General features: G+C 39.7%; 5 protein-coding genes across 5 annotated transcripts; all 5 read left to right on the top strand.

Annotated features, from left to right (window-relative positions):
• The first annotated feature begins 402 nt into the window (after nt 1-402).
• On the top strand, nt 403-4,109 carry LOC145901794 (uncharacterized). Its single transcript, XM_082989588.1, has 6 exons — nt 403-671; nt 1,546-1,690; nt 1,804-1,904; nt 2,153-2,271; nt 3,862-4,003; nt 4,089-4,109. The coding sequence occupies exons 1-6, from the start codon at nt 420-422 to the stop codon at nt 4,107-4,109; spliced, it is 780 nt and encodes a 259-aa protein (XP_082845714.1). The 5' UTR covers nt 403-419.
• Nucleotides 4,110-5,981: 1,872 nt separating this feature from the next.
• LOC145903496 (uncharacterized) lies at nt 5,982-8,173 on the top strand. Its single transcript, XM_082991581.1, has 4 exons — nt 5,982-6,420; nt 7,206-7,350; nt 7,430-7,530; nt 7,763-8,173. The coding sequence occupies exons 1-4, from the start codon at nt 6,169-6,171 to the stop codon at nt 8,009-8,011; spliced, it is 747 nt and encodes a 248-aa protein (XP_082847707.1). The 5' UTR covers nt 5,982-6,168; the 3' UTR covers nt 8,012-8,173.
• Nucleotides 8,174-10,078: 1,905 nt separating this feature from the next.
• Nucleotides 10,079-12,964, top strand: LOC145903531 (uncharacterized). The gene is made up of 4 exons (XM_082991616.1): nt 10,079-10,330; nt 11,829-11,973; nt 12,095-12,195; nt 12,445-12,964. The coding sequence occupies exons 1-4, from the start codon at nt 10,079-10,081 to the stop codon at nt 12,691-12,693; spliced, it is 747 nt and encodes a 248-aa protein (XP_082847742.1). The 3' UTR covers nt 12,694-12,964.
• A 1,580-nt stretch (nt 12,965-14,544) lies between these two features.
• LOC145901793 (L-rhamnose-binding lectin CSL3-like) lies at nt 14,545-17,834 on the top strand. The gene is made up of 7 exons (XM_082989587.1): nt 14,545-14,659; nt 15,024-15,135; nt 15,523-15,686; nt 16,070-16,190; nt 16,844-17,019; nt 17,324-17,444; nt 17,666-17,834. The coding sequence occupies exons 1-7, from the start codon at nt 14,545-14,547 to the stop codon at nt 17,832-17,834; spliced, it is 978 nt and encodes a 325-aa protein (XP_082845713.1).
• Nucleotides 17,835-18,585: 751 nt separating this feature from the next.
• On the top strand, nt 18,586-20,941 carry LOC145902700 (uncharacterized). Its single transcript, XM_082990781.1, has 4 exons — nt 18,586-18,896; nt 19,468-19,612; nt 19,771-19,877; nt 20,270-20,941. Exons 1-4 carry the CDS (start codon nt 18,645-18,647, stop codon nt 20,516-20,518), a joined length of 753 nt encoding a protein of 250 aa, XP_082846907.1. The 5' UTR covers nt 18,586-18,644; the 3' UTR covers nt 20,519-20,941.
• Nucleotides 20,942-20,950: the final 9 nt, after the last annotated feature.

The raw sequence follows: 20,950 nt of genomic DNA, 5'->3' as shown, positions 1-20,950 counted from the left end.
AGTTACTTTAGGGCAACACGAAACACTGCATATTACGAAAATACGAATTTACAGGGAAATTAATTTTGTTGATCATTTCGCATTCCCGGTGAGCCCCAAGTTGTTTCTGAAATACTTATTTCTTGGCACCGAAGTAAGTTTCACTTGTCAATATTTCCGTTCTGTGTTGAACGTTTGTGAGAAACCTCAAACTCTTTTTTGATAGTAGTCTTATCAGGAGTCAGATAAACGGCGGTGTTACTTTCTGTACACGTACTAATTGCAGTTTTTTGTGATAAGTACGTAATATAAGAAATACAAAGTTTGAAAAAAAGTCTGCCACTTAAAAAAATAATTCTATTGTTTGGTGTTATCATACAATGAATTAATTACATATAAAACCACATTCTCTCCAGACAAGCTGTAATAGAAATTGAAAGATGAAGGTGATATTGGTCGGATATTCCAAAACAGGAACAAAGACGATGGCCGCAGCGTTCCGAAACTTTGGATACAGGACATACGACACAACAGAAAACTTCTATTTTCTCTACAAAGGCTGGGACAGAATCTTCACAGGCAAAGCAACATCGGAAGAAATAAGGCAAATGTACGAAGGTGTTGACGCCGTGGTGGACACTCCAACGTTTTTACACTGGCGCGCGTTGGCTGATGCCTTTCCTGAGGCCAAGGTGGTTTATATCTTTATTTTTAATGTGGCCTCTATTGCACAGCACGGAACTGGATGTTACCATTCAGCAGACATGGTTTCAAACGTCCATAAGCCCCGGTTACCATATCGTCATCATTTCTAAGATCAGTAATTATTTTAAAGGTCTAAAAAACTACATGCAACCTTGTTTCCAGGACTCGACCTTATTTTTGGGCATTTTTGAACTGTTTTATAAACGTTCTTATTTTAATATGTTTTTGGCTCAAATAACGTTAAATTCTGGCATTTTTACCATTTTAATATTGCGACTTCAAGGGGTTATTCTGTTAAAAAAATCTGTTGTTGCGTTATTGAAGGTAACCATCAGGCTGTCTATACGTGATATAACAATTGTAATTTGTTTTTGTTAAATAAGTGCATTAAATCAAAAATACTTCATGAAATACCTGTTATTGAATTTAGCTCTAGCTACATTGACCTTGCAACGATTTTATAATTACTAAGCTGAATTATTGAGCAAATCCTGTTTCCCATGTGAACGGTTAAATGCCAGTTCATCTGACAGCGTAAATTGTTTCCTCTTCTCTTGACGGCCTGCGTTGCAGTCTAACGTTTTGTCATTCTACTCAACAATCGCTTGACAAGTGCACGGTTTGCCTGCCTCGGTCCACTATATGGGCCGGGGTAGGGCATTCTATTCTATACTCTATTGGTTGCCACGTAAACTACTTAAGTGAAAAGAATTAAGAAGTTTAACGTTGCCTGCCTCGGTCCACCTTAAGAGCCGGGGTAAGCATAATTTCAAAAGACAATAACTTGTTGAAAACAACGTTTGTGACAATTTCTTACCCATAGGATGTGAATGCGATAACAATCTACTGAATTTCCCACAGCTCATTTTAACAACAAGAATTGAGGATTCGTGGTACAAGAGTTTGGTCAGGCAAATCAGATTTCACAACCGAAGTCGACTCGGTCGTTTCACAACAGTTTTCTCGCCGTTATATTGGCTCAGGAACAACTACCAGCGCAACATGAGTATGTTAAAGTCAACTAGCACTTAGCTTTAAATCTTTTGATGACAATATTTTAATAAAAGAACAATGCGTCAGAACGTTCACTTTGAAATCAAACGTTTTGATCTGTAACAGATAAGGCCTACGGCGACTATTGTTTCGATGGCACAATACAGCTCTATCCAGAGGAAAGTCTCAAAAGCTTATATAGAGAACACAACGCCAGCGTGTTACAGGTCAGTATGGGCATGGTTAGACTATTAATATGCATGGAATTGTTTCGTTTTAAATTTTATTTTAAAAACGATTTTTTTAACGGCACTTTTACTTTTTGGAAGCGATATTCCAAACAACATTTTTACCAAAGGCAAATTGCTAAAAAACAATGTTTTTACGATAAATATTTGACACTTGATGATGCCATTGAGCGAACCGGTGCCACGTTTGTGAATTTCGACCGTTAAATGAAAAACCTCGCTTACAGAACGCTCGGAAAGACAGGCTCCTGGTGTTCAAAGTCACTGACGGGTGGAAACCGTTATGTGAATTCCTGGGCGAAGAAATACCCGACATAGACTTCCCACACGAGAACAAGGGTAGCACGTATACAAAGGAAACAAGCCAGACCACCACATCTAGTCAACTAATCAGCTCGGCTGTATTCACATTCTCCGCACTTTTAATTGTGGTTTCAGTTGTTGCAAAGGTCTTTTTTGCCTATCTATTCTTCTAGATTCCAAAGCTATGTCAAATAGATTTTAGAAACATCAACAGCCACAAAACATTCAGTAAATAACGGTGACTGTTAATTGTTGTTGTACCTTAATTTTGTTACACGTTGAATTTGAGCCCTAGTGTTATGGATTGAATTAACCTGGTAATCTCGTGTTTTTTTTGTTGCTCTTGGAGGTCATCATTGGTTTATAGTGTTCGTTGTGCTTTGTCTTTTCCATGTTAGTCACATTATTGTACTTTATTGCTAACATAATTTTACTCGCTGTACCATCTATATGGGTAAGGCATATTAATAATTATAAATACCTGGATTATTGAATAACGACTGCCAAGGACTAAAGAATGTTCAGGTGCAGTGCATTAACATAAGGAAGCATTCAACTTTTCGTTTTAACGACTGGAACGAAGCACTTTTGATAAAAAATTATTCGTGGGCGAGGAAAGGATGCGGCAAAACCACTGGATTCCTGCCTCGCTCCAGTGCTGGCAGGCGCGCTTTCTTGTGTACAATGTGACGGATGGCTGGAAAGCTTACTGTGAATTTCTCGGCGATAAGGTCCCGGATGTCGATTTTTTCCACAAGAACAAGGGCGGAAAGTCATTCAAGCAACTTGCTGTCACACGCTATGCGTTCAAACTTCTCGGTTCGGCTGTGATAATGTTTTCGGGTCTTGTTGTGGGGGTCGCGTACTTCACAGATAAATGAATATCGTGTACCGCTGACGTTTAAAACACCTGATGGCTCGCATAGCAATGAAAACGTTTCATTAACTGTTGATTGATGGTGAAATCACCATTTTAAAGCCTTTACAGACGCAGAATTTCAGAATTTCATCAGTCGCAAATAGTTGGTGTTACATTTAGTTTTACTGTGTTATGTCTCCCCTGCGGTGACACGTGACGTTTTTCATGTTATAGCATGTTTCAGTTGCATTGTTTTGTCATATTGTTGCGTGGCAGCATGACCTCTCGCAAACTCCTATCACCAGAAATCGTTTCCTAACGTTTTTCACCACAAGAAACCCGTTACCATAGTTATCGGTTAAAAACTTTAAGCTTCGAAAACATGCAGCTAAACCTTTTTCAGCCAATGGGTTATGTGCGATACACAAGGAAGTTAACTTGGTGGTTGAGAAAGCGTGCGCACAAATCACATCCGCATGTGGTTTCGGTTTAACTCTTGATAACCGACGGTTTCTACGGACGGGACGACACTATGACGTAAGTTCAGGTTGTGATTAAACAATGTCAAACCCCTATAATTTAAAGCATTTGTAGCGCAACATTTTTAACCGCAAATTTCCCACACAAATGGTATATTTGCAATTAAAAGTCATTTACTATACGACCATCCGAAAACATATTAGTTTCATGAGACTTAAAGTGACGATCTCTTTGTCAAATCTGTGGTATAGCGCATATTATTGTCCAACTAAAGTCTACCACATTTTACTAAAGGTGTGGATATAGCGCCAATACCAATTGCAAAGCCGATGGATCGTTCGAAAGACTCAAGCTCAATTGTTACCTTAAGAACTCGTGTACCATGGAGGCAAAGAACGAAATATTTGGCGACCCTTGTCCATATGTCACCAAGTTTGTAAAAAATTCGTATTTGTGTATTTGTGGATCTTAAAAAAATGCAAACCAGCAGTATGTACGTCAATAAACGGTGTTGTTTGCAGGCTGTTCTGGTTGCCAACTAGTTAGAGTCGTAGAAAGTGTAATAGCCAGTGGTTGACATTGTTAACCAGTATAGGGTCTCCAAGTGTTTGTTGCCAATCTCCACAAACGTCATTTCAGAACAATATACGGAACGATCAGCTTCCGGTTGCTTGTCCGCTGATATATTTAATGTATTTACAAGCCTTGCACACGCTTTATTACGTGACTTATGTGTCAAATTGGTATTCGTTAGAAAGGTCAGTCTATGACCTATAAGTGTGAAAAAATCATGCCCCTACCTCGTAAGGTGGCCGAGTAACCCGCGTTCAAAGTTTTGTTGACTGGCCATTTTTTTGTCAACTAGCTTCCCTCTGGTTAAATGTGATGCGCCAAAGACAGTTTTTTTCTGTCGCGCTCCAGTAACTCGCAGGCGCCTTTTTCTTTCGAGTTGCCTTCGACATGAAGTTTAGCAACGAACTGCGCGATGAGACAAGAGAAACAGTTTATGGCAAAAACATGTATTATTGGCACATAGTCACTGAAATTGTTGTGACATTTGAGAACCCTCTAGTACAAGACATGAAGATAATGAATTAGTACAGTTTCAGTTTTTTCCAACCGAAATGCATCAGTTAGTTTGAAACTTCGTCGTGCTGTATGCCTGCAAAATCAGACAGAAATGAGAGTACATCGCTAGATGTTGAAATCTATTATTTCCGTTCTAATTTGCTCAAATTTTGTAAACAAGATGTGAAAATATGATAAAAAATATTGGCGAACACAAGTAGTGTTGAACCATGAAGATAATATTGGTCGGTTATTCCAAAACCGGCACAAAGACAATGACCAACGCGTTTAGATTACTTGGTTACGAGACTTACGACGCGGTTGAGAATTACTTTTTCCTCTACGCTGGATGGAACAAGATTTTCAAGGGGCTTTAGGGCAACACGAAACACTGCATATTACGAAAATACGAATTTACAGGGAAATTAATTTTGTTGATCATTTCGCATTCCCGGTGAGCCCCCAAGTTGTTTCTGAAATACTTATTTCTTGGCACCAAAGTAAGTTTCACTTGTCAATATTTCCGTTCTGTGTTGAACGTTTGTGAGAAACCTCAAACTCTCTTCCGCGCACATCGACGGACACGACAGCTTGCTGATCTCGAGCTAAAACAAGACAACGCCTAATTGTCTCCGGTCCCTGATGCTACCCCTTGTTTCAAAAGTACATGCAATTTGTATTGTGACTTGAAATCACAAGAAAGAAAAGTCTAATTCGTTCAAATTTAAAACAATGCTGAAGAAGGTTTAGTATGTATCGTCAATGTCATATTTCCAAATAATTGTATCGTGTTTCAAGGTATTAAGACCTTCAAAGTTTAAAACTAATTGCCGCCGGCAACTGGTAGTTTCGGCAACTGGTTTAAATTTTTTTTTTGTCATATATTTGTTTATACGCACACAGGTCACATCACTCAGTAACAACGAACCATTCGCCGACTTCAGCTTAAGATACCGTCCGTTTTTTACGACCAATTTCGCAGCATCTTATGCCCAATTTTAAAAGAACGAGGTTTTTCGAAGTAACCGCTCATGACTCGAACCTAATTATTTCATCGTACACTTTCTATATGAGCCACATAACCTTTACATACAACCAGACGTGGTTAGACACATCATAAGAGACTTTAAGAGAACATAGGAGACATTTTGAGACACCGAGAATAACACAGAAAGTAAAAGGGTTGTGTAAACGGCCGGTAATGTTAAACAGATCCAGATTGAATTTATGGTTTGTGAAGTTTTGTTTATAGTCGTCGTGCGTTTATTAATGTTGAATTAAATTGATAAAGTAACCTCGGGTTAGATAGTAGTCTTATCAGGAGTCAGATAAACGGCGGTGTTACTTTCTGTACGTATTAATTACAGTTTTTTGTGATAATTAGTGGCTAAGTACGTAATGTAAGCAATGCAAAAGTTTGAAAAAAAGTCTGCCACTTAAAAAAATAATTCATATGTTTGGTGTTAGCATACATTGAATTAATTACATATAAAACCACATTCTCTCCAGACAAGCTGTAATAGAAATTGAAAGATGAAGGTGATATTGGTCGGATATTCCAAAACAGGAACAAAGACGATGGCCGCAGCGTTCCGAAACTTTGGATACACGACATACGACACAACAGAAAACTTCTACTTTCTCTACAAAGGCTGGGACAGAATCTTCACAGGCAAAGCAACATCGGAAGAAATAAGGCAAATGTACGAAGGTGTTGACGCCGTGGTGGACACTCCAACGTTTTTACACTGGCGCGCGTTGGCTGATGCCTTTCCTGAGGCCAAGGTGGTTTATATCTTTATTTTTAATGTGGCCTCTAATGCACAGCATGGAACTGGATGTCACCATTCAGCAGACATGGTTTCAAACGTCCATAAGCCCCGGTTACCATATCTTCATCATTTCTAAGATCAGTAATTATCTTAAAGGTCTAAGAAACTACATGCAACCTCGTTTCCAGGACTCGACCTTATTTTGGGGCATTTTTGAACTGTTTAATAAACGTTCTTATTTTAATATGTTTTGGCTCAAATAACGTTAAATTCTGGCATTTTTACCATTTTAATATTGCGACTTCAAAGAGTTATTCTGTTAAAAAATTCTGTTGTTGCGTTATTGAAGGTAACCATCAGGCTGTCTATACGTGACATAACAATTGTAATTGGTTTTGTTATTTCTGTCACTTGATGGGTCTTTTTCTAAGCTATTATCAAATACGACTGAAATTAAAGCAAATCCTGTTTCCCATGTTAACGGTTAAATGCTGGTTCATGTGAGAGCGTAAACTGTTTCCTCTTTTCTTGACGGCCTCCGTTGCAGTCGCACGGTTTGCCTGCCTCGGACCACTATATGGGCCGGGGTAGTCCATTCTGTTCAATACTCTATCGGTTGCCACGTAAACTACTCAAGTGAAAAGAATTTAGAAGTTTAACGTTGCCTGCCTCGGTCCACCATAAGAGCCGGGGTAAACATAATTTCAAAAGACAATAACTTGTTGAGCTGTTGTGTGAGACAAATTCTTACCCATACGATGCGGTAAATGCGATAAAAATCTACTGAATTTCCCACAGCTCATTTTAACAACAAGGAATGAGGATTCGTGGTACAGGAGTGTGGTCAAGCAATTCAGATCTCACAACGGAAGTCGGCTCGGTCGTTTTATAACAGTTTTTTCGCCGATGTATTGGCTGAGGAACAACTACCAGCGTAACATGAGTATGTTAAAGTCAACTAGCACCTAGCTTTAAATCTTTCACTTTCTTGTATTGAAATCAAACGTTTTGATCTGCAACAGATAAGGCCTTCGGCGACTATTGTTTCGATGGTACAATACAGCTCTATCCAGAGGAAAGTCTCAAAAGCTTATATAGAGAACACAACGACGGCGTGTTACAGGTCAGTATGGGCATGGTTAGCCTATTGAAATGCATGGAAATTTATTTCAAAAAACGATTTTTTTAACGGCACTTTTACTTTTTGGAAGCGATATTCCAAACAACATTTTTACCAAAGGCAAATTGCTAAAACAATGTTTTTACGATAAATATTTGACACTTGATGATGCCATTGAGCGAACCGGTGTCGCGTTTGTGAGTTTCGACCGGTAAATGAAAAACCTCGTTAACAGAACGCTCGGAAAGACAGGCTCCTGATGTTCAAAGTCACTGACGGGTGGAAACCGTTATGTGAATTCCTGGGCGAAGAAATACCCGACATAGACTTCCCACACGAGAACAAGGGTAGCACGTATACAAAGGAAACAAGCCAGACCAGCACATCTAGACAACTAATCAGCTCAGCTGTATTCACATTCTCTGCACTTTTAATTGTGGTATCAGTTGTTGCAAAGGTCTTTTTTGCCTATCTATTCTTCTAGATTCCAAAGCTATGTCAAATAGATTTTAGAAACATCAACAGCCACAAAACATTCAGTAAATGACGGTGACTGTTAATTGTTGTTGTACCTTAATTTTGTTACTTGTTGAATTTGAGCCCTAGTGTTATGGATTGAATTAACCTGGTAATCTCGTGTTTGTTTGCTGTTCTTGGAGGTCATCATTGGTTTATGGTGTTCGTTGTGCTTTGTCTTTTTCATGTTAGTCACATTATTGTACTTTATTGCTAACATAATTTTACTCGCTGTACCTTCTATATGGGTAAGGCATATTAATGATAATAAATACCTGGATTATTGAGTAACGACTCCCAAGGGCTAAAGGACGCCTCCTTAGAATGATAGACTGCTAAGGACTAAAGAATGTTCAGGTGCAGTGCATTAACATAAGGAAGTATTCAACTTTTAACGACTGGAACGAAGCACTTTTGATAAAAAACTATTCGTGGGCGAGGAAAGGGAGACAAAGTTTTAGCCGCTAACCAGACAACTTCCTCAATGGAATTGTGAAACTGTGAAGTTGTTTAATATTGCATAAAAAGTGTTTAGTTAATGCGCGATATGCGCACTAGAGACACGATATTTTACAATTTTGCAAGTTCTTTAAATATAAAAATATGAGATTATTTTTCCTATCAGCTTCCGGATGCTTGTCCGCTGATTTAATTAATATATTTACAAACCTTGCACTCAATTTATTTCAGTGATATGTTGACATATGTGATGCGGCAAAACCACTGGTTTCCCGCCTCGCTCCAGTAGCTGGCAGGCGCGCTTCTGTATCGATCGCCATTATAAGTTCGCTTGCACTGTATGTATAAAAATTCGTCTTTCTATCAAAAAGAATTGATATGCTAGTATTTAAAAAATTAAGGAAAGAAGTTACTTTAGGGCAACACGAAACACTGCATATTACGAAAATACGAATTTACAGTTAAATTAATTTTGTTGATCATTTCGCATTCCCGGTGACCCCCAAGTTGTTTCTGAAATACTTATTTCTTGGCACCATGAACGTAAGTTTCACTTGTCAATATTTCCGTTCTGTGTTGAACGTTTGTGAGAAACCTCAAACTCTCTTCCGCGCAAATCGACGGACACGACAGCTTGCTGATCTCGAGCTAAGACAAGGCAACGCCTAATTGTCTCCGGTCCCTGATGCTACTCCATTGTTTCAAAAGTATATGCAATTTGTATTGTGACTTGAAATCACGAGAAAGAAAAGTCTAATTCGTCCAAATTTAAAACAATGCTGAAGAAGGTTTAGTATGTATCGTCAATGTCATATTTCCAAATAATTGTATCGTGTTTCAAGGTATTAAGACCTTCAAGTTTAAAACTAATTGCCGCCGGCAACTGGTAGATTCGGCAACTGGTTTAAATTTTTTTTTGTCATATATTTGTTTATACGCACACAGGTCACATCACTCAGTAACAACGAACCATTCGCCGACTTCAGCTTAAGATACCGTCCGTTTTTTACGACCAATTTCGCAGTATCTTATGCCCAATTTTAAAAGAACGAGGTTTTTCGAAGTAGCCGCTCATGACTCGAACCTAATTATTTCATCGTACACTTTCTATATGAGCCACATAACCTTTACATACAACCAGACGTGGTTAGACACGTCATAAGAGACTTTAAGAGAACATAGGAGACATTTTAAGACAGCGAGAATAACACAGAAAGTAAAAGGGTTGTGTAAACGGCCGGAATGTTAAACAGATCCAGATTGAATTTATGGTTTGTGAAGTTTTATTTTTAGTCGTCGTGCGTTTATTAATCTTGAATTAAATTGATAAAGTAACCTCGGGTTTGATAGTAGTCTTATCAGGAGTCAGATAAACGGCAATTTTACTTTCTGTTCACGTATTAATTACAGTTTTTTGTGATAATTAGTGGCTAAGTACGTAATGTAAGCAATGCAAAAGTTTGAAAAAAAGTCTGCCACTTAAAAAAATAATTCATATGTTTGGTGTTAGCATACAATGAATTAATTACATATAAAACCACATTCCCTCCAGACAAGCTGTAATAGAAATTGAAAGATGAAGGTGATATTGGTCGGATATTCCAAAACAGGAACAAAGACGATGGCCGCAGCGTTCCGAAACTTTGGATACAGAACATACGACACAACAGAAAACTTCTACTTTCTCTACAAAGGCTGGGACAGAATCTTCACAGGCAAAGCAACATCGGAAGAAATAAGGCAAATGTACGAAGGTGTTGACGCCGTGGTGGACGCTCCAACGTTTTTACACTGGCGCGCGTTGGCTGATGCCTTTCCTGAGGCCAAGGTGGATATGTTTATTTTAAATGTGGCCTCTATTGCACAGCATGGGACTGGATGTTAACATTCAGCAGACATGGTTTTAAACGTCCATAAGCCCCGGTTACCATATCGTCATCATTTCTAAGATCAGTAAATATTTTAAGGGTCTTAGAAAATACATGCTGAATTATAAAGAAAAAACCTTGTTTTCCAAGCTGAATTATAAAGTAAATTCTATTTCCCATGTGAACGGTTAAATGCTAGTTCATGTGACAGCGTAAATTGTTTCCTCTTCTCTTGACGGCCTGCGTTGCAGTTGGTCATTCTAGTCTTACTACTATCGCTTGACAAGTGCACGGTTTGCCTGCCTCGGTCCACTATATGGGCCGGGGAAGTCCATTCTATACTCTATCGGTTGCCACGTAAACTACTTAAAGTGCATATGACACGGCCATGACAACTTTGCGTAAAACTAAAGGTACATCTACAACAAACATATATCCAAAGTTTCACGGTTCTACGTCAACTAAAAAATGTAAAAAACTGCACGAATAGTAACGGCGACCAAAAATCGTAAACCTTTTGCGCTAAGGAGAAAATGACATCACATAAGGCACTCGCGTCGAAAAAATGCATTGTTTAGATAGGAGAAGGCGCCTTTTTTGCAGATATCGAATAGTTTCAAACATGGGAGAATCCACAGATTACGTTACCGTAAAGGTCAGGACAGGGTTTTGCATCACACAAAAATTTGTCATTGTGACGTCACGAATCAAAGGCTTATTTATCTCTAATTAGCGGAAGACCATAGGGTATAGCAGAAACGACATAACTGTGAATGGACAAAACGACAACGCTAAACTAACGGTTTGTCTCTGTCGTGTTTTCAAAAGTTCATGAATCACGTTAGCGATCATAAATGCTGTAACATCAAGAACACCCTGTCCCAGTAACTGTTTTATTATTACACAACTAAATTAGACATAATAGGTCGAACAGCGGCCATCTGACTTCAGCTTAAATTAACATCAAAAACCGTTTATTTCACTTGTTTCCTTTTTGTCCCCTGTTTAATGCAATATTATGCTTAAACCGGTTTTACAATGTTTTCCATTCCTACGCATAAGGCTTGCTGCCAGCACTCGCGCACGACCGAAGCGCCTTCTATGACGTCACGCAACAATATCTCGCTTTCGCACGATTTCGTTCGCAGCGGCAAAAGTGCGACTTTGATCAGCTGTATCTCAGAAACCAGTCGTCGTATCAAGCTACTTTTTTCGCCAAAAATGTTCCAAAGTTATGAACATCTCTTAGTTTGATTATTAACATGTTTTATTTTTCCGTGTCATATGCACTTTAAGTAAAAATAATTTAGAAGTTTAACGTTGCCTGCCTCGGTCCACCTTTAAGAGCCGGGGTAAACATAATTTTAATAAACAATAACTTGTTGAGTTGTTGTGTGAGACAAATTCTTACCCATACCATGCGGTAAATGCGATAACAATCTACTGAATTTCCCACAGCTCATTTTAACAACAAGGAATGAGGATTCGTGGTACAGGAGTGTGGTCAAGCAATTCAGATCTCACAACGGAAGTCGGCTCGGTCGTTTTACAACAGTTTTTTCGCCGATGTATTGGCTGAGAAACAACTACCAGCGTAACATGAGTATGTTAAAGTCAACTAGCACCTAGCTTTAAATCTTTTGATGGCAATATTTTAATAAAAGGACAATGCGTCAGAACGTTCACTTTCTTGCATTGAAATCAAACGTTTTGATCTGTAACAGATAAGGCCTTCGGCGACTATTGTTTCGATGGTACAATACAGCTCTATCCAGAGGAAAGTCTCAAAAGCTTATATAGAGAACACAACGCCAGCGTGTTACAGGTCAGTATGGGCATGGTTAGACTATTAACATGCATGGAATTTTTTCGTTTTAAATTTTATTTTAAAAAACGATTTTTTTAATGGCACTTTTACTTTTTGGAAGCGATATTCCAAACAACATTTTTACCAAAGGCAAATTGCTAAAAAACAGTGTTTTTACGATAAATATTTGACACTTGATGATGCCATTGAGCGAACCGGTGTCACGTTTGTGAGTTTCGACCGTTAAATGGAAAACCTCGCTTACAGAACGCTCGGAAAGACAGGCTCCTGGTGTTCAAAGTCACTGACGGGTGGAAACCGTTATGTGAATTCCTGGGCGAAGAAATACCTGACATAGACTTCCCACACGAGAACAAGGGTAGCACGTATATAAAGGAAACAAGCCAGACCAGCACATCTAGACAACTAATCAACTCAGCTGTATTCACATTCTCTGCACTTTTAATTGTGGTTTCAGTTGTTGCAAAGGTCTTTTCTGCCTATCTATTCTTCTAGATTCCAAAGCTATGTCAAATAGATTTTAGAAACATCAACAGCCACAAAACATTCAGTAAATAACGGTGACTGTTAATTGTTGTTGTACCTTAATTTTGTTACACGTTGAATTTGAGCCCTAGTGTTATGGATTGAATTAACCTGGTAATCTCGTGTTTTTTTTGTTGCTCTTGGAGGTCATCATTGGTTTATAGTGTTCGTTGTGCTTTGTCTTTTCCATGTTAGTCACATTATTGTACTTTATTGCTAACATAATTTTACTCGCTGTACCATCTATATGGGTAAGGCATATTAATAATTATAAATACCTGGATTATTGAATAACGACTGCCAAGGACTAAAGAATGTTCAGGTGCAGTGCATTAACATAAGGAAGCATTCAACTTTTCGTTTTAACGACTGGAACGAAGCACTTTTGATAAAAAATTATTCGTGGGCGAGGAAAGGATGCTGCAAAACCACTGGATTCCTGCCTCGCTCCAGTGCTGGCAGGCGCGCTTTCTTGTGTACAATGTGACGGATGGCTGGAAAGCTTACTGTGAATTTCTCGGCGATAACGTCCAGGATGTCGATTTTTTCCACAAGAACAAGGGCGGAAAGTCAGTCAAGCAACTTGCTGTCACACGCTATGCGTTCAAACTTCTCGGTTCGGCTGTGATAATGTTTTCGGGTCTTGTTGTGGGGGTCGCGTACTTCACAGATAATTGAATATCGTGTACCGCTGACGTTTAAAACACCTGATGGCTCGCATAGCAATGAAAACGTTTCATTAACTGTTGATTGATGGTGAAATCACCATTTTAAAGCCTTCACAGACGCAGAATTTCAGAATTTCATCGATCGCAAATAGTTGGTGTTACATTTAGTTTTACTATGTTATGTCTCCCCTGCGGTGACACGTGACGTTTTTCATGTTATAGCATGTTTCAGTTGCATTGTTGCGTCGCAGCATGACCTCTCGCAAACTCCTATCACCAGAAATCGTTTCCTAACGTTTTTCACCACAAGAAACCCGTTACTATAGTTATCGGTTAAAAATTTTAAGCTTTGAAAACATGCAGGTAAACTTTTTTCAGCCAATGGGTTATACAGAGTCAGAGGGGCAGTAAGTAACAACCTATGGTGGCGAAAACATCAAGTGCGATACACAAGGAAGTTAACTTGGTGGTTGAGAAAGCGTGCGCACAAATCACATCCGCATGTGGTTTCGGTTTAACTCTTTACCGTTCCATAATTTTCGATCTGTGAGTTCAACCACACGACGTCTATATTTACACACAACAATCAACGCAGATTTCATTTAAACGATCCATGCCGACGAGGCCTCTTTAGATTACGTTAAACATGGTTAAGCGAACTCTTGCAGAGTTTAAGCATATCCACAAATGTGTTGTAAAGTCTGCACGCCCTTATTCACAAGCAACCTATGAATTCCTGTAGAATTAATAATATATAGCGGTGTTTTAAACAGTTGGCCGTTGCTCAATGTTATGCCACAGCCTATAGCTTGTTGTGGACGAAGAATACAGGGAAAATTGTGTAAGAACGTGAAACACGTAAAGTGGTAGTCAAGCCAACGGGATTGCGTGTCAACAACTTTTACCACAAGAAATCTGAGTAACTACATGGACGTAAACAGGTTAGAATGGAGGGGGCAGAACGCAATCTAAATCGGGAACTCGAGAGTGTTTCCTAATCGGGATGTCTCGATGACTGAGACTTGCCCGGAAGCAAGTCTGCTGGCGAAATTAAACACTTTTAATCGTCGCCTTGCATTGAAGCACCGACATCGAAGTGATGAACAGGCGAAAGACAAACACGAGTAGTTCGGGCATCCGGCCAGTATATAAGATGGACTCGCAACCCATTCCCTCGTATTTCGATTCGACACCGATCATCTCGCTTTGCAACATGGAAAGAGTCGCGAAACTACTTCTGCTGTTCGGGTTGGCTTCCTTACTGGAGGGTACGCGTTAGCTCGTCTTATTCATTTAAAAATATTGTTTCGAAGAACAAAATGGGTTTTACGGGCACTTATTTTTTATTTAGAGCGCCGTTGGTAGTCTAATCATTCCTGTTTCATGTGCGAAGTTGCTGGAATGTACGAAAATAACTTGCGTTTAACAAAATTTCGCGATTCGGTAAATTTCGTACAAGTTTTTGCCGAAACGTTTGCAACAAATTTTTCTGCCTGGTCTCTTTGTTTTTAGAAAATAACACAGTTGTGATTCGGCAAAACAGGCGCTTTGTTCTAAGTCATAAGAAACATATTTTGTTAGTCGGTGAACTATCGCACAGCAATCGGTGTGAAGTTCTTCTTTTTTTTCCAGGGAGCCAAGGAAACTTGAAGGCGGCAATCACATGCCAGGGTGAAGCATCATGTAAACCCAACCAGTATATTAACGTTCGGACAGCTTACTACGGAAGAAGAGACCAAACAACGTGAGTACCGGCCTCGCGGGAGCAATGGGGGTATACGCAGTGGTATCTGTGGGTCTCGAAAAATTATTACAGTACTGACTGCTAAACATTTATATTTGTCCGAGCTTTCGCGAGCCTGATGTACTATAGGTATAGACCAGAGACTGGCACACAGCATTGAAGAAAATAAAAATGACTGTTTGCTTAGTACCTAAGGAAAATCTTCCCCTGCAATGTAGTGCAAATCTAAAAAAGCTCAAAAGCCGCACGTTAGTGAGATAGGTTTTACCTAAAGCGCATTTTGCCAAATTGCGCAGAGATTTCTTGTATCATAACTACGTCCAATCGGGCGTTTTTCTGTTCCGCATTGTCCAATGGAATTTACAACCATTTAATTACGTTCATTAGGTGCGGAGGCGCCACGTCATCAAATTGCCACGTTGTCAACTCCACGGACCTGCTCACAGGAGTGTGTCAAGGTCAAAGGTCGTGTGTTTTGGACCCGAATCAATTCAACTTCGTCGATCCTTGCCCTGGAACCAACAAGTACATGAAACTGGACTACGAATGCAGTAAGTTTAAACAACACCCTTGGTAGAGCAGCAGATGTTATATAAGGTCTCGTCACTGCTGCTGTGGGACTGAACTGACTGGTCAGCTAGCCAGGAACAAAGTCTTACACATTGTAGTGCAGTCAAACCGTTGATCCAACACATAATTATTCACGGAACACACTATGGCCAAACTAGTCTGCTTGGTAACTAATAGTGCGATAAGCTCGCGTGACAACCCTTAGTAATAGTTGGTTACGTTGAGTATTGGTAAAATTATACAAATGGTGAAATTAGGTGTACTTTTAGGTGATAGGTATTGCTGTTATAAAGGTAAAAACTAGTTTTGTGTCTTTGCAAAGGACAGTTTCACTCTCTATATGAACGCAATGATTCTTTTTCAGCTGACACGCCAGTAAGAAAGGTACACGCTTGTGAATTTGGGACATCGGCAACAGCAAGATGCTCGAACGGAGCTGTGATAAAAGTTCACCGGGGTTTTTACGGAAGAACAGACCCGTACAAGTAGGTCTAGTTTATTGTACTAATGTTTATTTAGGGCAGAACGTATTGAGTCACCGCATCCTTTTCAAGTTTAACGTTTAATAGTAGGGAACGTAGTCCACGCGATTTAGATTTCAACACGAACATTCCAACGATATACACCTTATGCCCCATCGTCTGCAGATTATTCTTGATTGCTTTCACACAACTGTATGTGTTACTTCAGATAAAGTTACAATAAACATGGCAACAGACGAGGGTTTTTCAACCCATCATATTCCGTGTCGCGCAGTGCCTTGAAGAGGGCTCAAGTGTGGCCGTGAAAGTTTCGTCAAATATTAAATTATAAAATATTTCGGTGCGCATCGTGTAAAGTCGCAAATATTAGAAGGTGACAGATACAAGCGTTTGTATTTTCCATTATTACTATGGTGCTATTTGGAAGCGGTCGACCTAAAAGTTTTGTAAATAGTGGCGTTCCATAAAGTGGATTTGGCACAAACATTGGGAGTTTTGGACCTCGAGCAGCAAAGTGTGCCGTGACCCAAAAAGTTTGGCCACTGCACTGAACGAATCAATAACCACGGTTTAGCAAACTCAAAACACCTTCGTTATGCCGACAAACTCCACCACACGTTCAGTCAGAAATTCGTTGCATTGTACGACTTTGCCAGGTGCGTCGAAAACCCCCACACTGGGTGTCTATCGGCGGCCACAACCTTCGAGAAACTTCGGCAGTTGTGCGAATTCCAGAGCAGCTGTGAAGTGGCGGCAAGTAACGACTTCTTGGGAGACCCCTGTCCCAACGTCCCGAAGTACATGGAGATGGATTACTACTGTGCACCTCCCGGTATGTGATTTTGGTCACGAATCGTGGTTTTAAATTATTCGTTGATTTATTACGCATGATGGCAAGTTCGGCTTCTGTTTTTACCGGATGTGGGCGATAAAGAGTCTTTTGCGTCAGGCCAACCACCCAAAAAACCCTGCCGTAAATTATCATAAGTTTTGGTAAATGGAGAAACTGATGATGCCGTTTTAGGCGAAATATATTTTTCTCTAAATAAATCGATCTGAGCTGTCTGAAGATCGCTGTGTTTGGATTTTAATACATTACTAGCAGGACTAAGTTATAAAATTATCCATATTTGCAGTTGAAATCCACGGCCGCCATACAGATACTGTTTGCGAGAATAGTGAAAAAACAATTTCGTGTTTGAATGCTCAGAAAATATTGATAACCGACGGTTTCTACGGACGGGACGACACAATAACGTAAGTCTATGTTGTGTTTAAACAATGTCAAACCCCCATAGTTTAAAGCATTTGTAGCGCAACCTTTTTAACTGCAAGTATTTCGCAATTAAAAGTCATTTACTATAGGACCATCCGAAAAACATATTAGTTTCATGAGACTGAAAGTAACGATCTCTTTGTCAAATCTGTTGTATGGCGCATATTATTGTCCAACTAAAGTCAACTACATTTTACTAAAGGTGTGGATACAGCGCCAATACCAATTGCAAAGCCGATGGATCGTTCGAAAGACTCAAGCTCAATTGTAACCTTAAGAACTCGTGTACCTTGGAGGCAAAGAACGAAATATTCGGCGACCCTTGTCCATATGTCACCAAGTTTGTCAAAATTTCGTATTTGTGTATTTGATGATCTTACGCAAATGCAAACCAGCAGTATGTACGTCAATAAACGGTGTTGTTTGCATGCTGTTCTGGTTGCCAACTAGATAGAGTTGTAGAAAGTGTAATAGCCAGTGGTTGACATTGTTAACCAGTATAGGGTCTCCAAGTCTCCACAAACGTCATTTCAGAACAATATACGGAACGATCAGCTGCCGGTTGTTTGCCCGCTGATTTAGTTGATATATTTACAAGCCTGCACACGCTTTATTGTAATGACTTATTTGTCAAATTGGTATTCGTTAGAAAGGTCAGTCTATGATCTATAACGTGTACAAAAATCATGCCCCTACCTTGTAAGGTGGCCAAGCAACCCGCGTTCAAAGTTTTGTTGACTGGCCATTTTTTTGTTCCCTCTGGTTAAATGTGATGCGCCAAAGGCACTGTTTTCTGTCGCGCTCCAGTAACTCGCAGGCGCCTTTTTCTTTCGAGTTGCCTTCGGCATGAAGTTTAGCAACGGTCTGTTGAGACAAGAGAAACAGTTTATGGCAAAAACATGTATTGTTGGCACATAGTCACTGAAATTGTTGTGACATTTGAGAACCTACTAGTACAAGACATGAAGATAATGAATTAATACAGTTTCAGTTTTTTTCCAACTGAAATGCATCAGTTAGTTTGAAACTTCGTCGTGCTGTATGCGTGCAAAATCAGAGAGAAATGAGAGTACATCGCTAGATGTTGAAATCTATTATTACCGTTCTGATATTCTCAGATTTAGTAAACATGATATAAAAAGAGGATAGAGAATATTGGTGAACACAAGTAGTGGTGAACCATGAAGATAATATTGGTCGGTTATTCCAAAACCGGCACAAAGACAATGACCAACGCGTTTAGATTACTTGGTTACGAGACTTACGACGCTGTTGAGAATTACTTTTTCCTCTACGCTGGATGGAACAAGATTTTCAAGGGCCAGGCAACAACGCAAGACATTAGACACATATTTGACGGCGTCGATGCGCTTTCCGATATCCCTGTGTTTGCTTATTGGAAAGAACTGGCTGAAGCCTTTCCTGAGGCGAAGGTTAGGCTTTAATAAACACCGTAGCATATCGACAACATTGGTGTCAATATTAACACCATAGTTGCTAAACGCAGCTACGTTTCGTGTAATCGATTGGCAGGAATGCCCCGCTGTGCAGGTCCTTACTTGGCGATCACAGCTATCGTATGGGGATCATTGGGTTTACAAGCTTCCCAGCCTAGCTAAATCAGGTTCCCTTACAAAGTTGTGCGCTTGCGCACAACATTACCCGCAAAACCGCTAAGCTACTGTAGCTCAGTCGGTAGAGCGTTAGGCCTGGTTAGCCGCTAAAACTTGTCGAAAAAAACAGTGGCTTATCCAGCTTGGCTACAATGCCTGGAATGCGAAGCCAAATCTAATGATGGTTGCTAAACGCCGTTCGTCTAAAGACGTCGGTTTTCATCATATATTCGACCATAAAACATTTTACGTGTCGGAAAACAAGTGTGTTTTTATTGATAAGTTATTGCTTTTTTCAAGTTAACAGAGGTTGGCTTTAAGCTGTTGACAGAAATTTGGAAAGATTAAAAATTGTTGTTTAAACCCCAACGACCATTCCTTCCTGTTGTAGATCATCCTGACAACGAGAGATGAAGAATCGTGGTACAAAAGTTTAATCAACCAGTTCCGAGTCTTGAACGGCGACTGGCTTCGTTGGTTCGCCGGCATTTTTTCGCCCTTGTGCTGGATAAGAGCCTCTTATCAGAAAGATATGTGTAAGTTACGATTAAAGTGTAATATCTATTATCTGCGGAAAGTTCGCACTTGTTAACTTGACCTCATCTTTTTTTGATGTTTTGACCTCATATTGACCTCATCAATGGCAACTTTTCGCAACTCACATGTGAACGGTGATGAACCCATTTGTTTGCAGACAAAACATTCGGCGACTTGTCATACTTTCCAAGCAACACACTGAAGGTTTATCCCGAAGCAGTTCTGAAGAAGCAATACCGGAAACACAACGAGGACGTGCTAAATGTAATTTTGACCATTCATAATATAAGACTACGTTGGTGCCTGTAGTACATCAGCATATATGTTGGTCAGATATCCTGGAGCAATCTGGCTTTCATACACCTTACACATGGTGGTAATGCGGATAATAAAATCGCTTGTGCACTGCCTTAGTTAATCAAGGGTTATTTCGGATTTATACATACGATATGGTACGGCTACGTCCATTATTTTGACCCTTAGAATAAAAATGCTAACTATAGAATACCAAAATATACCTATGTGGAAGTTTCGGTAATGACTGAAACCATGCCGAGTGTGGAAGCTAGCAGGTCTTGATGTGTGATTCAGTTTTGACAGTTTGTTGTGTTTTGGAGCTTCGAAGGACGTTGTAATGAGACCCTTTGTAATTACAGAACACGCCAAAAGAGCGACTCCTGGTGTACAATGTGTCGGAAGGCTGGAAACCTCTCTGTGAATTTCTCGGCGATGAAATCCCGGATTTAAATTTTCCGCACAAGAACAAGGGCGGGGAATTCGTCAAGCAACTCGCCTCGACGACCTTTGCGTTCAAAGTTCTCGGTTCGGCTGTGATAACGTTTTCGGGTCTAGTTGTGGGGGTCGCGTATCTCACAAATAAGTTGATGAATGTTGTGTACCGCTGACGTTTAAAACACCTGGTGGCTCGCAAAGCAATGAAAACGTTTCATTAATTGTTGTTTGATGCTAAAAGCATCAAACAGGGGTTTTTATTGGTCGCAAGTAGGCGAGGGAACACAAAGTACAACATTTAATTTTCCTGCTTCGTTATCAAGTACTCCCTTTTTTGGGGATTTTTTCCAGTCGTTGTAATACAATTATCTGTTGCAACATATACTGTCTAAACGTCACTGTCAAGCATAAGGAGAATCGCGGAAATTTTAACCAGTAAAAATAGTCAGTTTTGCAGATACACGAAAATTAACAAAGGGTAATGACACGTAATGTCGAGTAAATGCATTGAAAACCTAACTTTGAATTGATAACATTTCTGTTTTATATACATTAGTGTAAATGCTTTCGTAACCAATAAAGATGTTTGAAGCAGAACTGCCAAA

The sequence above is a fragment of the Ascidia mentula genome, chromosome 5, assembly GCF_947561715.1.
Source record: "Ascidia mentula chromosome 5, kaAscMent1.1, whole genome shotgun sequence".
NCBI classification, from domain to species: domain Eukaryota; kingdom Metazoa; phylum Chordata; class Ascidiacea; order Phlebobranchia; family Ascidiidae; genus Ascidia; species Ascidia mentula.
Note: the sequence above shows the minus strand (reverse complement) of the source record. Positions and strands in the feature narration are given on the sequence as shown.

What these genes read in the sequence shown, in the direction of transcription:
- LOC145903496 (XM_082991581.1), top strand. Translation starts at nt 6,169, where the DNA reads ATGAAGGTGATATTGGTCGGATATTCCAAAACAGGAACAAAGACGATG. An exon ending in CAACTACCAGCGTAACATGA is followed by an intron (nt 7,351 to 7,429) that starts GTATGTTAAAGT and finishes GATCTGCAACAG; the next exon opens with ATAAGGCCTTCGGCGACTAT. An exon ending in ACAACGACGGCGTGTTACAG is followed by an intron (nt 7,531 to 7,762) that starts GTCAGTATGGGC and finishes CCTCGTTAACAG; the next exon opens with AACGCTCGGAAAGACAGGCT.
- LOC145901794 (XM_082989588.1), top strand. Translation starts at nt 420, where the DNA reads ATGAAGGTGATATTGGTCGGATATTCCAAAACAGGAACAAAGACGATG. An exon ending in ATGCCTTTCCTGAGGCCAAG is followed by an intron (nt 672 to 1,545) that starts GTGGTTTATATC and finishes AATTTCCCACAG; the next exon opens with CTCATTTTAACAACAAGAAT. An exon ending in GTCCATATGTCACCAAGTTT is followed by an intron (nt 4,004 to 4,088) that starts GTAAAAAATTCG and finishes TGTTGTTTGCAG; the next exon opens with GCTGTTCTGGTTGCCAACTA.
- LOC145902700 (XM_082990781.1), top strand. Translation starts at nt 18,645, where the DNA reads ATGAAGATAATATTGGTCGGTTATTCCAAAACCGGCACAAAGACAATG. An exon ending in CTCTTATCAGAAAGATATGT is followed by an intron (nt 19,613 to 19,770) that starts GTAAGTTACGAT and finishes ATTTGTTTGCAG; the next exon opens with ACAAAACATTCGGCGACTTG. An exon ending in ACAACGAGGACGTGCTAAAT is followed by an intron (nt 19,878 to 20,269) that starts GTAATTTTGACC and finishes TTGTAATTACAG; the next exon opens with AACACGCCAAAAGAGCGACT.
- LOC145903531 (XM_082991616.1), top strand. Translation starts at nt 10,079, where the DNA reads ATGAAGGTGATATTGGTCGGATATTCCAAAACAGGAACAAAGACGATG. An exon ending in CAACTACCAGCGTAACATGA is followed by an intron (nt 11,974 to 12,094) that starts GTATGTTAAAGT and finishes GATCTGTAACAG; the next exon opens with ATAAGGCCTTCGGCGACTAT. An exon ending in ACAACGCCAGCGTGTTACAG is followed by an intron (nt 12,196 to 12,444) that starts GTCAGTATGGGC and finishes CCTCGCTTACAG; the next exon opens with AACGCTCGGAAAGACAGGCT.
- LOC145901793 (XM_082989587.1), top strand. Translation starts at nt 14,545, where the DNA reads ATGGACTCGCAACCCATTCCCTCGTATTTCGATTCGACACCGATCATC. An exon ending in GAAACTGGACTACGAATGCA is followed by an intron (nt 15,687 to 16,069) that starts GTAAGTTTAAAC and finishes ATTCTTTTTCAG; the next exon opens with CTGACACGCCAGTAAGAAAG. An exon ending in TTACTACTGTGCACCTCCCG is followed by an intron (nt 17,020 to 17,323) that starts GTATGTGATTTT and finishes CCATATTTGCAG; the next exon opens with TTGAAATCCACGGCCGCCAT.